Here is a 15,209-nt window from a genome sequence, read left to right as displayed (position 1 = left end):
TCCCTTTACTTTCAAATAATGATGTTAAATAATGTTTAGCTTCACTGGTTTTGAACACTTCGGTGGTAGAACTTTTAACCCCGGACCTTCATAAATTACTATCCATTCTTCGATAAATTCTGGGAAATTATAACTGGGAATAAGTTATTCGACAAAATGCCCTTTTGATATATTTCAAATTTAGGTTCTGATTTTAAATCACATAAATAAAAGAAATATATAATCTAGAGAATGTTTTATAAATACCAATGAGTATATAATTATACAAATGAGTTCTTTCAGAGCATCGTGTTTGAGAAAGATATGATTTGTCAATCATACTGAGTTTTATAGTTCACTTTACTGTTATTTACATTTTCATTACAAATTTTGAGGTTATGTTAAGAAACTACATTTCAAAATTATTTTTTTTATTAATTTGTTGATGTTTATACTTATTGCTGATATATAGAATATAAACACCTCAAATACTCTAATTAAATACGTATAAACAAATATTTAAAATACCTAAGTATATGAATGATTACATTCCCATTTTCAAGAAATAAATTTCTCCATCGTTCATGTGTCATCGCTTGCTATTATTAAAAATTAATTTATTTGCCACTTCGTAGTAATTTTCTGTGGTGATTAAAAAATTAATATTATTCACGTAATAATTTTCCAAAAGTGAAATGCATTTAAATATACTTGTATCAAAACAGAAACACCGAATGACAGTTGACAATTGAAAGTAAATGTCATGGATAAAATTATTGGTGGAGTCATAGATTGAATAAACTAAATGGATAGTTTCTAAATAATTAATTTTGAATTAGAATGAAACACGGGAAAAAAAGTATTACATATGTTTCTCCTGGCTCTAAACTACCTCATGTTTTCTATAGAAAGTGTATAAAACTTCCAGTTTGATTGTATTGATAAAATATAGACAAACTAATGGGGTTTATAACATTCAAACAACACATCTTATACACTTAAAGTATTAAATTTTTTGATTCTCTAGAAATTGTTTAGAATATACCTCACTTAGCAAAACAACATTTGCCGGGTCAGCTAGTACAATTATAATTATTTACTAGATTCATAGAAATCAAATAACATTATCCAATTGTTAAACAAGACAAAGCTGAAAAAGTTAATAAATTTAGAGTTTTTATACAAGTAAATTTTTATGCAGAGTTCAGTGGAAATTTGTTTTCAAAAGTGTTCAAATTGTGATTAAATTTCAAATATATATCATTACTATATAAAAAAATACTATTGTTTCAACTAGAAGAAATATCATATAAATAAAATATGATTTTTGTTGAAAAAATATCAAAAATTGATTAACTTTCTCAGATACTGAACTAAGTTAAAACAAATAGTGTTTTTTTTTTTTTTTTTTTATCATTATGCAGATTTTTGAGATTTTTTTTTTCAAATTGTGTTCTGTTCAGAATATTCAAATATTTTAAATATGATAACATAATTTTTAAAAATTTCAAAAAAATATAACAAAAATTGTAAACTTGATTAATTAAAAAGAACAATCTGGGTTATATAATTAGAATAGTAAGTAGTAAGAAAATATAATCGTTTTTAAGGCATTAATAATAAAAATAGAATTAGTGATAATAATTGTACTCATAATACTATTGATTTTAAAATGTTTGGAACATTTCATATCAAACAAATAATTAATTAAATAAATCAAATATTTCTTATAAAATTTGTGTTAAATTACTAAAGCCAAAATATTAGAATAATGTTTTTCACGTTGCCACTTTTTTCATTATTACTAATGTATTAACATTATTTCATTTTTAGAACAAATTAAAATTTGTTAATTAAAATATCCAAAGAAAAAAAATTGCAATTTGGTGCAAGATATAAAAATGTTCAAAGCAAAAAAAATTTAAGAACATATTAAACATCTCTACATCAACGTATAAAAAAATAGTAATAATATTATAATTATAAGAAAATGGTAAATATTTACTTAATATTATTTTATCACGTTTTTAAATAAAATTTCCCTTTTCTAAAAATGTGTAATATAATTACTAACAAATTCAAAACTGAATATGTCGATTTTTGTATAAAATGAAATAGATGATTCCATTCTTCTTATTTACTTTTAATTTAATTTAACACCCTAGAAGTTACAAATGAATGGTTTAAATTTCAAATTTTTGATGGACTTGTATCAAAATTATAATAAAGTTGGAAAAGTGTATATATTTACATTCAAGAGAACAAGATCCAAGAATTAATATTTTAGGTAAAGTCGAGTACTTTAAATAAGAAATTTTAATTAAATTAGCAACTAACGTGTCGATATTTGTATGAAATCATTAATTTTGTATTAATAATTATACACAAAATCCAGAATCCAAAAAAATGTGAAAAACTTGAAACGTAATCAATAAGTCGAGAGACCAAAAAAGACTTGGATTGGATATACCACGTTTTCTATAAAAACTGTATAAAATTTTTTAAATATAGACCAAAGCCAGTTTGATTGTATTAACAATAATATATGGACAAACTAATCGGGTTTATTGTTTTTATAATACCTCATTGTATATAGCATTCAAACAACACTTAATCCTTATACACTAAAAGTATTAACATTTTTGATTCTCTAGAAATTGTTTATTTAGAATATTAGCAATACAACGTTTGCCGGGTCAGCTAGTATATTTATATTTTCCGAGTTTAAATTCCTAAAACACGTTTTCTTTCATAATGACCAACAAAATAATTTTATTCGTTATTCGCAATCGACTTGGTGAAAGGATAAATTTTGCACAAAGCAAATATTAAAACTATTAATACTTTTGCACATTAATTTTTTTGGAAATTAATATTTGCACAGAATTGCATAACAATAATTATTTTGCAATTTGCAAAGCGATTTTAATTGATGTCGTTTTGAAAGATTTCGAATTTGAGAGAGTATAATAAAAAATTAGAACTTTAAAAATTTAACAAATAATTCTTATACGTTACATTTTATAAATAACCTGGTTTAGAGTATCTAAATGAATTCAGTAATAACAATAAACATAGTTACTCTTTGCCTAATAAAACTTTTGTTTCTGTTTTAAATTGTTTGTGTGTTGAAAGTAGAGGGAAAAAGATGTACAACCGGCTATAACCTTGATTCTTATGATTAATCCATAATACTTTTTATTAACTTTACTTCAATTCATCAAATGTTACTTGAAAATTTTTAAAAAGCAGATCAAAGAAGAAATACTTAATTCATTTCCTATCTATCCTCGCAGAAATTTAAAAATTTTGTATAAGCTCAGTAGTATTATTTACAATTATACACAAAATTCAGAAACCAAAAAGAATCTGAAAAACTTGAAACCTAATCAATAAGTCGAAAGACCAAAAAAGACTTGGATTGGATTATACCATTATGTTTTCTGTAGAAAGTGTATAGAACTTTCAGTTTGATTGTATCGACAAAATATAGACAAACCAATGGGGTTTATTGTTTTTATAATACCTCATTGTATATAGCATTCAAACAACACTTAATCCTTATACACTAAAAGTATTAATATTTTTGAATATCTAGAAATTGTTTAGAATTTACCTTACTTAGAAAATTAACATTTGGCTTAGCTAGTAAAGTATAATAATTGTGCAAGAGTATAAAAATAAGAATCGCATACCTTTTACATACAAATTGCACACGATAACACACTTTATAAGTACTTATTCACTATTCACTTTTTTCACTTAACCTCACTTTACTGTTCACTGTTCGAAATCTGACGCACTACTGAGCTCATGACAACTAGTGCCGGCCTTTTATACCTGCGGATTCCGCTGTAAAGATCTCTAGAAGAAAAACGCAATTCCAGCTTGAAATTTCGATTTAAATCAAACTAAATTGGCAAAAAACTATGTTTGTCACGCTAAATATCCTAAAAACAAGTGAAAACGTAATTGGGTAAGCACTATTTGTTCTGTAGTTGAAAATTACATCGACGAGTAATAAAGGATGTAATAGGGGATAAAATAGAAATTTTATGTTAATAAAATATTATTGCATGATTTGGTAGTCATATTTTACTAATAAACTATCAAAAAATAAGCGTTTTTACTTTGTTGTACTCAAAATTTATTTCTAACCTCAAAACGGCACAAACGTCAAAACAACAATCATTATAAACGCAAATTTCTGTACTCACACGTACATAAAGTCTAAAGATAAACAAAATTAATATTTTCACGTGAAAATTAATGTAGAAAATATTAAAACACATCAATTTGTTGCTAAACTTGCACATTGACATTTAGTTGTGAGGTTATCTGGTTGTTTGTTTTTATGTATATATATATACATTTCTATGCAAAATATGAAGTAAATCGTCAGCTTATAGTGTTATGAATATATAATTATTATAAATTATCACCACAAATTTCCCAGTATAATATCAATTTCAGTTCTCGCAGACAGTTGTACTGGCCTATTGGCTCGAAAGCAAGTCTATACAGCAAATGAACTTCTAATTTATAAAACTTTCATCAAGGCTAGCTGGACCTACAGTATCTGAGTTAAAAATAGCAATAATGCAAAGATTCAATTTAATACAAGTGAAAGGGTACATAATTAGCTGCTACACCGATTACAATTAAACGAGAGATCAGTTTATTCTTCATGAGCATGGACATCTATTTGTGAGGTTATGTGCAGTTGTTTTTTATATATAAATACATTCTTATGCAAAATATGAAATGAATCATCAGCTTATCATCAACATATAATTATTATAAATTATCACATGGATGAATATATACACACAAATTTGTCTTCACAGGTATTGAACTTACCATAGACTTCTGGCTCTACGGAGTCAGATATAACAATATCGCACAAGTTAAATTGGGGCTGCCAGTGCCCCCAATTGAATGAGTGGTTATCTGATATTTGTGGGGTTATCTGATTGTTTATATATATATATATATATATATATATATATATGTTTATATATATATATATATATATATATATATATTGTTGTGGTATTCACCCTTTACAATAGTTATAAATAATATTATAAATTCGATGTAACAGTCAATATGAAAGACGCATTACGTTGCTGACTCACAGCTCATAGATTGTATTAGAGATAAGCAACATTGTATGCAGGCCTGTAACGGTTTTCTTCGATGACAAACCACAAAACTACGTCTAAAGTAAACAGGAGTGAGTCATTTTAACGTATTTTTCTGGAAGGATAATTGCGTCACCATCAGAGATTATAAAAGCCTGAAGAGAACAAAGTCAGTGCTTATTTGTTGACTAGAAGCCAAACAGTTCACATCACTCTTATTCAAAATATCAATTGTGTAATAAGTGTAACCAAGTAATGAATTAAATAAAATTTATAAATGTCTTCAGATGTTTAATTAAATATTTCACAGTGGTAAAGTTTATGATAAACAGCAGAAGGACCTAATTTTAATTGTTGACATCGTTCGTGTGAGGCAACATAATTGTTGGCAACGGATCCACAACATAAATTGTTGTTAGCCCAGGGGTGCACAACAATATATATAAACATTAAATATAAAATAAATCGTTAGCTTATTGTGTTGTGAACATATAATTATTATAAATTATCACCACGATGTATATATAAACCCAAATTCTTTTTTATTCTTTCAGTTCTCGCAGACAGATGAACTGACTTTTCGCCTGGACCACAAGTCTCTACAGCTAATGATTTAGCTTTTAAATTATAAGCCTGTAATCTCAATCTACAATAATTATGAGTCAAAAATAGCAATAGTGCAAAAGTTCATTCTAAAACAAGTTAACAATCCGAATTAGCTGTCACATCAAGATCTGCAAAAAACTTCAACTTATTTTGTGTTTCTTGTTTTGCGTAAATTATTATTAATGGCTAGAATATAATGTGTTCATGTGGGTTCTTTGTCAACTTTGTAACAAGGTTAAGTTGTCCTGAGTGAATAGATCTATTCAGGACTTGAGTAATTCTAATATCTTCACAAATTCTCAAGCCGCACCATTATTTTTCCCAAGCTTATTATTTAATATTTAGGTTGCTATGATAAATACCAAAAAAATAATAAATAAAAAATTCTTCCAATTGCAGAAACACCATAAACTCGTGTCGATCTTCTCTGTCAAAAGAGCAAATATATAAATAAATTAATCTCTAATACAAATACTGATTAGTATATTGTTTATAATACTCTTGTCTACAATACAACAACAGGTTTTTCTATAATTAAATTATGATTATTTAGGTGACGATTAAGAATTTGTGGAGATATTCGAATTGATCAAGTCTCGAATAGATCTATTCACTTGGGACAATAGAACCTTGTTACAAAACAAAGAGCACACATTTCAAATATTAAAAATAAATTTGTTCTAACATTTAAAAATAATTTATTCAGTAACCTTGATTAAAAATTAGAATTCAAATTGTTATCCTTTTCAGTATTTAAGATTAAAGTAACCCCGGAGAAAAAGCCTATGATGCAGGACTTTTATCATCATATGAAGAACTTATGCACAGTCTTTCTGATAAACCAGAACTCATACCATTCGAGCCAATAAAAACAGCAGAACAAAAATACCCCAGCACAGAATATCAACCCGTCTACTATGGTGCTGAAAGTTTTGAAGCATCGATAGAACTAATGATGTATGTATGATTAAATATACTCAAAATACATTTCAATAATATGTTATTTTTTGCAGAGAATATGCTGAAACAATACCGAGACCATTCGGAGTGCGCTACAATGCTTACACACAAAGTATCAAAATCTTGGATTCAAAACACCAGATAGAAAATCTGGTCACAAATATAAATTCTGAAATTCAGATATTAGCAAACGCGCTGAAAAAAATGTAAAAGAAAAGACTCTGTGGTTGTACAGATTCTTTTCTATTTCAAAATACGTAATGCCTACATACACAATATATTTATAAGCTCTCCTCTTAGTTATTTGTAATAATCTTATATATAAAATCTTAACATTTATATGGACATAATAAATAAATACATATATCCATAAATTTTGTGACATTTTACAATTGGAATTGTCTGGTCCCTAAATTACACAGCAGAAACTTCGATGATATGGCACAAAATGTCAATACTTAGAGAATAAATCAGATATTTTTGTTACAAATAACTAAATATAAAAACAAGATTTCACTCACTTTATTGGTGTCCTTGCCCACCTGTTAAACTTTCATCAAACAATAATTGAGTAGACATCTGATACGAACACATATCTCCCATTGATGCTTGATCTTGGTAAACAAAATAACCCATTTCACCAATATCACCTGTATATTGTTCATCATAAGGAATGGGTTGATATTGCTCCTGATCCAAAGACAAACCATCTTGAGGAAGAATTTGTTGTAAATATTGGTCAGTGGATGGAAAACAATTCGTGGTACTGCTTACAGTTCCAGCCATCGTGTATGGTATTTGCATACTAGAATTATACTGATGGAGAAAATAAAATTAAATAAGAAATAATTTGATATATACAGATATCAGACAATATTAATATTAAATTAAATCATCTGCCATATTTTAATATTTTTTAAATTAAAATTATTGTGTTCAAACATGATCAAAATTAGGGATTTCAAATTAAAATTTATATGTTTTTTTTTTTTTTGTAGTCAATCATCAGTTTTCTTACCTCAGTTTGAGGCGTTATAAACCCATAATTAACAGCTGCTAATTGTTCTGAAACTCTCCTCAGCTCCTCCTGCTGCTGCTGAATGGTCTGCTGCAATTCTTCTTGCTTTCGTTGAAGCTGAAACTGAGCGTTAATTTGCGTCGACACATCAGTAATCGGCAGTTGCCCTTCCAAAGCCTGGTGAAAAATTAGGATTTATAATAAAAATTTGTTTATAATAAAATAATTTACTAACTTGATTGCTAAAATCATTAGGCGTTGGCGCAGAAGCAATATATTGCGGTTCTACGAAAAGTGATGGGCTTTGATTTACATGATTTAATATTGGATTAAGAGGAGAATTTTCTACAGGCAGCATGGATGGTGCAGGATAACATTTTGCGGTCATGTTTGAAGGCGGTCTCTAGAAAGAAACATAGAAACGTTGGAATCGATTTCAATATACGAATATTTTGTATAAATGATATAATTTTTTACATTGCTATGGTTTGTCCTGATACTTCGTAAAGAACCAGGAGATTCTACAGAAATTGATGCGGCTTCTGATTCAGGACCTCTCTGCAGGGAAGTTGATGGCTGATTGGGTCTACATTGGACTGCGCAAGCAGGTGAACTTTGACTTACAATATCCTGATTTTAAAATAATCGAACTTTTAAATCTCCTTCTAATAAATATGAAAATAATATTTGGACTTACAACAGGAGATTTAACAGGCCATAAACTATTTGAGATAGAGCAATTTGATAATCCGGACTGCGACGCTTCAGTTTGTAACAAATTATTAAGTGGTTTTATTTCTGGTATAATTTTGCGTGTATCTTGTTCCGTTTTCAATTGTTTAATCACTTCAGGATAACTAAAATAATATATAAAGTTGAAAACATGATTTTTATAAAAACTAAATTGTAATTGTAATTACCCAACTACTCTATTCGTGCAAACAACAAATTCAGGTTTGGAATTCCATTGATGGTAAGTAATATAAGATCTTGTTTGCAACCAAATCCATTGTTGCCCTTTTGTTAAAAATCTATATAAGCAAGAAGTGCCTTCACCTTTTTGCATTACTAAAAACAGTAATTATATAGTAATAATAACTCATAAATTTACATTATGGAATCTTACATTTTTCGTGACAAGCTGAAATATTTTCTAAATCATCTATATGATAATATTCGTATCCAGAAGTTCCTAATAATTCGAATGGTAAATAACCGATTATGGGAGGTGCTCTTTGATCTAAATATATGAATTTCCATTCTAAACTATGACGTGATGTAAATTCTGATCCTGCCAAATCAGCAATTGCTAGCTCTCGTAACAATAAAGAGTTTTGAAGAAGTCCTTTGCAGAAGAAAATCCAACTGGAAAAAATAAATTTGAGGTAAAACTTTTGCTACAGTTTCGAAAACTTAAGATTTAGTTACCCTGATTCATCTTGTGAAGTACAAGAATTGAGAGGATCTGTCGATGATGATATGTTTCCATGGCTAACTCGCTTATCTATTCCTATTATATCATGAATTAATATGATAACTATAAAATTGATAAAAAAATTAAATAACAATTACTTACTATAATGTCCATAAAACTGGATTTTCTCATAAGTATTCGTCTTTCTAAAGGCATCTCCACGTTTTATTCGACATTCAAACGAAACTTCATTATCACCAGGCTGAAACTCATTATATTTGACACAAGAATCCATAAAAGGCGTTCTTAACACTTCGAAAACTATTTTATGATCTTCTTCAACAACAAAATCGTATATGGAAGCATTAGCTAGATCAGTCTAGAAAAAATAATTAGATTAAAATCATTGAAAAATGTATATTATTGATGTGTAGTACCTGGAGGTATCCTAGTAGAGAGCAAATACTATAAGATGAATATAAAATATTGCCATTGCTTGAGAAAGTAATTAAAAATCCATCTAAAGCGTCTAATAATATGTGTAAGTATTCATCATTTGTTATAAAATTTGGTTTAAAGTCTCCGGATATTTCATGTGCCTTATTTCGAACCACAGATTCTAAAAAAATAATAAAAGTCAAAATAATAAAACAATCAAAGGATTTACTATGCAAACCGTTGTGACTTCTTAAAAATGCAATTGTTGCTCTAAGAACTGTAGACTTATCCATCTTTCTATTATTTGTTGACACCATGGATCCAAGTTCATTGACTAAGGTACTAAATTGATCTCTACGTCTTTTTTCACTCAAATTTCGCGTTTTTCTGCAATACAAAATATGTTGTTAATAGTTCTCATTTTTGGTAAAATACAAATTCAAATTTCAGTTACCTTTTTGTATCATCTTTATCGTCATCCTCTTCCATGTTGTCTCTACAAGTTCGAATAATTTTTTAAAATGTTGTCTGATATTTAGGAATAATACAACGAAATCAAATAAACAAACATGTCAGCATGAAAATACAAAATCAATATATATATATATATATATATATATATATATATCATTTCATTCCTTTTGTTAGTTATAAATACATTTGACAATGGAAAATTTCTCTGCGTAGTACCTACAAACCTATATAATGTAGGTACTGTGGTTGACAAAACAGTATTTGTAATAACAGAGGTTGTAGAAAATAATATTCACAAATATTTTGAAAAAAAAAATTTAATATGGTAAAAAATAATCTAACTAATGAAGTAGTTTGTCAAACAAGCAGCACTTAGAATAAAAGATGTGTTAAAAATGTATATTGGAAATCCACATTGTCTATTAGATCAACATTGAAAAATACTGATATTTTCTAAGATTTTTTAAATAAATTTTGATGTTTCAACTTTAGGATACTAATTATTAGTTAATATTTTTTATCGACTTTTGATAGCAATTAATCAAAGCAGATCAATGAAACGATTACGATTACAGCAACTACAAAATATTGCATATATCCAAACTAATCCTATTACATATGTGGTCTTCTAGGTAATATTAGGTTCTATTCAAAATTACATAATAATTACGTAACAATCCCACATATCCCATGAGTATATTAATACTTTAAATAAAATCGAAGTTCTCAAATAGTGGCACATAGAGTATATAGTACCAAAAATGATTGTCGGATTGGCTAATAATTTTCGTTGGCTGTATACAAAGAAATTGCTCGTATAATATTTTTTGAAAAATACGAATACGTATGTATGTTATATATTAAAATTGCAATATTATATATATATATATATATATATATATATATATATAAAGTTATATATTGACAATGACGAGTGTATTAATACGTTAATTGAAATCCAATTGGATTTCAATTAACGTATTACATAAGTGATGATAAATATACACCAAAAAAGAATTTTGGATTGCCAATAGATTTTTATATATGTTGTATTTTATACAAAGAATTTACTGGTATAATATCAATGTAGATATGAAATTTATGCAAGTATGTATATGAGTTTAAACCTAATGATATAATAAGGGGTTGAAAATATCGATTATATTTCAACAGGTGCGGCGAGGGTAGGTAACGAAGGGCAACAGGTGAACAGATTCATGCATTGTCAACATTTGAACATAATAATCATTATAATTTCATATGAAAAACAATATTTAAATAAACATTTATCAACATAAAATCTACTGACAATAAGAAAAAGTTTAAGTGCAATATAAATATTATATATTAAAAAAATAAATATATTTTAGCTTTGTTTGTTGAAGATATGAGTATGTAGTTAGGCGTATGAATGTACCATACCAAAAATACTAATTTAAAATCATCATTATCAAACTTTGAAATATTTAAAAGACAAAATAATAACCAGTAAACAGACATTTCTTTATTCAAAAAGTATAACTTTTAATTGAATGTTTACCCATATCAATTCATAATAAGCAATACTTTCTTAAAAAATATCTAACATTTAAATAAATCTTTGAAAAAAAACAATAGTTTTTTCTGAACTAAATAGAATAAAATGAAATTAACGAAATAAATATATATTTAATATTAATTAAAGAAAGTAGATATGATTAACGATTAATAAGAACGATTTCAGTAATTTTTTTGAAAATCATGATTGTACGTTGTAATATTTTAGAAATCAATTAACAAATACAATTAATTAAATTAAAAATATGAAAATAAGATGTTTTTAATATAAACATATTAATTAGTAACTGCTTTCATATTAAAACTAATTAAAATCTCAAAAAATTCTAACTAATCAAATATTTAGAAAAATATCATCTTTACACATGTTGCTAATAATTATTATTTAATTATAATAATTAATAATTCATACAATATATTGTTCGTTTTGATAACTGATAGGATATATGTTTTAATCTGATTGCTTTTTATGAATAAAAAATTGCTAATAAATGAAAAAAAATGCTATTAAAACAAGAATCGAGTGAATCGTAATTTAGTCGTAATAGTTAACTTCATCAAACCACATTAATAATATTATTTGCTAAAATGCTTAATTATTTGCTAAAGAAAAACTGACTTAAGGACATAACGACCAATCATAACTTAAAAAATACAGGACTTCAATATTTTACCAATAATTTACTATAAATGAACTTATTTTAAATATGCATTTAACCAAATAATGACGAATAAATTGTTTAATTTAAACACAGCAAGTTTAAGTAAAAAAAATATTAAAAATTATTCGATAAAATTAAGTCCGGATATAACGATCAATCAAAACTTAGAAAATACCTAAAATTTTTAAATTGTTATAATTTGTATGATTTTTTTTAATTGTGCATCGAATTTCATATGGGTATAATAATTTATATTAAATAAACCTCATATAAGTATTGTTAATGAATAATTTTCTGATTATTCTACTTACTCCATCATCTTACTCGAACAAACACTGGACATATCGCAAACGATTAAAAATATTATTGCATAACAATTGATACAGAAAATCAATAAAACTCGAACACAAAATCACTAAATTATTATAAAGTTTACTTAATTTTAATATGATGTTTAAAATATATAATACACAATTTTTGATTATATGATTGAATCATCTTTATAATATCGGTTCATATCAAGATCTCGACTGATCGAAGGGCCATGCGCAACTGTTTTCGCAAATAATCACCGGCACACATATTGGAAATAAATAAGTACACTCGATGGAATAAATTATGATAGGCGAATAATGATGATTTATATTAAAGAAAGAATAGGAAATAGGTTATACCCATCTTTTTTGTGAAAAGATTTCAAGTTATGTAATTGCTAAGGGGGAAATACGAAGGTAAATTAGGTCCCGTAGGTTTTTTTTCTCATCACAATACCCTACTGGTTTCGTAATGTGCTTAAATAGACTATCGTTTAAAAGCCCACGTATTATTAACAAATATGAAGAAACTGCTTCTCAAAAAAAACTCAAAACGCTATTCCTTATCTACTTTCATCAAATAGCTCTTAAATTAAAAATTTTAACGTGCACAATATTCTGGTGTAAAGCCATTCAGAATGACTTGATAAATCGAGAAAACTTTATCGTTAGAAAAATTTGAATAAATGTGAAAATTATGTGATATTCAATTTGTCACTCTTTGTATGCAAAGTAATTGTTATTTCAATCAATTTCACTACATATTAACAAATATATTCAAATAATTATATTTTTTTTAACCAATTTTAATATTTGAAGTACTAATTTAAATTTAACTTGTTCATAATTGTAATTATCATAATCATAGGAAACAAATAGTAATAAATAAAGTAATAATAATAATAGTACATACCTTTAACAACTTTCCAGTGCATCCTGTACCACTGAAATATTTATTCAAAAGCATCCCATCAATTTAGGCACATTTCCAGCAAGAAAACTCTATTAATACCACCAATTCAAGGAAGAATATTGTCTATCCGTTATTCTCATTTAAAAATTCCATATTCAAACAATATTTTTCATGCACGATTTGCATCGTACCGAATTTATTGTTATAACAGTATTATTTTATAAAAAACGTTCAAATATTATTGCACTAATTTTAACAGCAATTAAAGTGGTTGACACGTGGGAAATATATAAAACTGCTTAAAATCGCCAAAAATTTTACTTTTACTATTATTGATCTGAGGGTTTCGGAGTTTTCTTCGTGACGCAAGTCGTCGATTTTCCTGATCGAATATTAATGGGAGATTTGACGCACAACTCCGAATGTTTTTGTTTAAGAGAATTACCGAAATCGATTAAAGATTCCATTTTCGATTTGCGGGGATATCTTGCCAAAGCTTCGTTGGTTACTTTATGTAAATTTGATTGGTTTATGAATCTTTGCCGGTCCTGCTGGTTGAACAACGTTGGTGAACTTTTGGAAGATTCCAAATTTCTTTTTGTGGCCATTGGACGTACCGTTTCCATGCGTATATTTTGTTTATCCATATAATATTTTTGGCTCGGATTTCTTTTAATTGTTTGACTTTCGTTATCATTAGCAGCAGCCAGAGCATAAACAGCCCCCTTGGCCATTTTAAGTTGTCGTTGAGCATTTTGACCACTGCTGGTTTCCTTAGTCTTCTTGATAACTTCTGATTTTTCGACCTTGGATTTAATCATGTCTTTTACAGGTATTTGCTTCTTCACAATTGATTTTGAAGCTGTTTTTGTTGAATCCGCTTTACGTACTTGAATATCTTTTCTCACAGTTTGATTTGTTTTATCAGGACCTGTTTTCTTGCCTTCATTATTAGGAGATTTTAAAGAAACGCTGGACTTATTCAATCTACTAGGAAATATATTTTTTACATAGTTATCAAAAAACTCATCCATCTCTTTATCTTGTTTCAAAGAATCATCTAATTTCTTTCTTATCGAACCGAAACTGTCAATTGATTTGTCATCTTCTGATGTTTTAGCAGGAAGATTATAATTCATATTTTTATAATTATCTAAACCAATTGGCAAACGGCCTTCAAGTAATAACATCGAATTTGAATCTAAAAAAGATTTATCTCTTTTCAGGGACCATTTGTCGCTTATACCTTGTAAAAGAGATCGTTGAGGCAATGAAGACATATTAGGTGCAAATATGGAATGATTTTCACTGATTTTGATGTTCTTAATTTCATTTTTGGTGTATAGTGTTTCTACATTTAAATCTTCTATTGATTTGATTTCTTTCCGTAGGGATGCCGCAGTCGAAACTGGAATTTCACTTTTCTGAAAAAAATATATGATATATAATTTACATAAAAATTAAGAACTACATCTAACTTATACAAGATCATTCAGTTTAAATTTGATTTTAACTGAATGAACATTCGTAAAGTACCTTTTCCTTTTCCTTCTTCGTATCATCAGCTGTTTTTTTTTCTTTAGATTTCACCACTTCAGGTTCTTTGGGAGGAGGTTGATTGGGTGGATTCTGTTTATATTTTTCTGCAAAATTCTTCTTTATCGGTTTCATCAATGGCATCGGTATCTTGTGTCGTGGCAACATAATCCTTTCAGGGCGTTTAGGTGATT

The 15,209-nt window shown here is 27.3% G+C and overlaps 2 protein-coding genes across 2 annotated transcripts; one reads left to right on the top strand and one right to left on the bottom strand.

The window, feature by feature from the left end:
- The first annotated feature begins 5,925 nt into the window (after window positions 1-5,925).
- On the top strand, window positions 5,926-6,899 carry LOC113365873 (protein henna). Its single transcript, XM_026607413.1, has 3 exons — window positions 5,926-5,963; window positions 6,495-6,686; window positions 6,743-6,899. Exons 1-3 carry the CDS (start codon window positions 5,926-5,928, stop codon window positions 6,897-6,899), a joined length of 387 nt encoding a protein of 128 aa, XP_026463198.1.
- A 312-nt stretch (window positions 6,900-7,211) lies between these two features.
- On the bottom strand, window positions 7,212-13,607 carry LOC113365871 (circadian locomoter output cycles protein kaput). Its single transcript, XM_026607412.1, has 13 exons — window positions 13,480-13,607; window positions 10,014-10,055; window positions 9,798-9,946; window positions 9,559-9,740; window positions 9,284-9,500; window positions 9,136-9,217; window positions 8,834-9,072; window positions 8,628-8,775; window positions 8,405-8,564; window positions 8,185-8,337; window positions 7,943-8,110; window positions 7,708-7,884; window positions 7,212-7,505 (listed from the first exon to the last, which is right to left on the bottom strand). The coding sequence occupies exons 2-13, from the start codon at window positions 10,046-10,048 to the stop codon at window positions 7,212-7,214; spliced, it is 2,004 nt and encodes a 667-aa protein (XP_026463197.1). The 5' UTR covers window positions 10,049-10,055; window positions 13,480-13,607.
- Window positions 13,608-15,209: the final 1,602 nt, after the last annotated feature.

This window comes from Ctenocephalides felis, unplaced genomic scaffold, assembly GCF_003426905.1.
Source record: "Ctenocephalides felis isolate EL2017-DRISC unplaced genomic scaffold, ASM342690v1 CF-g0.4_SCAFFOLD_01170, whole genome shotgun sequence".
Taxonomy (NCBI): Eukaryota; Metazoa; Arthropoda; class Insecta; order Siphonaptera; family Pulicidae; genus Ctenocephalides; species Ctenocephalides felis.
The sequence above is the reverse complement of the archived record's forward strand: the minus strand, read 5'-3'. Positions and strand labels throughout refer to the sequence as shown.

Bases quoted from the DNA above. Each gene is read 5' to 3' on its own strand.
- LOC113365873 (XM_026607413.1), top strand. From the start codon at position 5,926: ATGTGTTCATGTGGGTTCTTTGTCAACTTTGTAACAAG. The intron at 5,964-6,494 runs GTTAAGTTGTCC...TTAAGATTAAAG, and splicing joins TTTGTCAACTTTGTAACAAG to TAACCCCGGAGAAAAAGCCT. The intron at 6,687-6,742 runs GTATGTATGATT...TATTTTTTGCAG, and splicing joins GCATCGATAGAACTAATGAT to AGAATATGCTGAAACAATAC.
- LOC113365871 (XM_026607412.1), bottom strand. From the start codon at position 10,048: ATGGAAGAGGATGACGATAAAGATGATACAAAAAG. The intron at 9,073-9,135 runs GTAACTAAATCT...TATTTTTTCCAG, and splicing joins ACTTCACAAGATGAATCAGG to TTGGATTTTCTTCTGCAAAG. The intron at 8,338-8,404 runs GTAAGTCCAAAT...TTTTAAAATCAG, and splicing joins GGCCTGTTAAATCTCCTGTT to GATATTGTAAGTCAAAGTTC.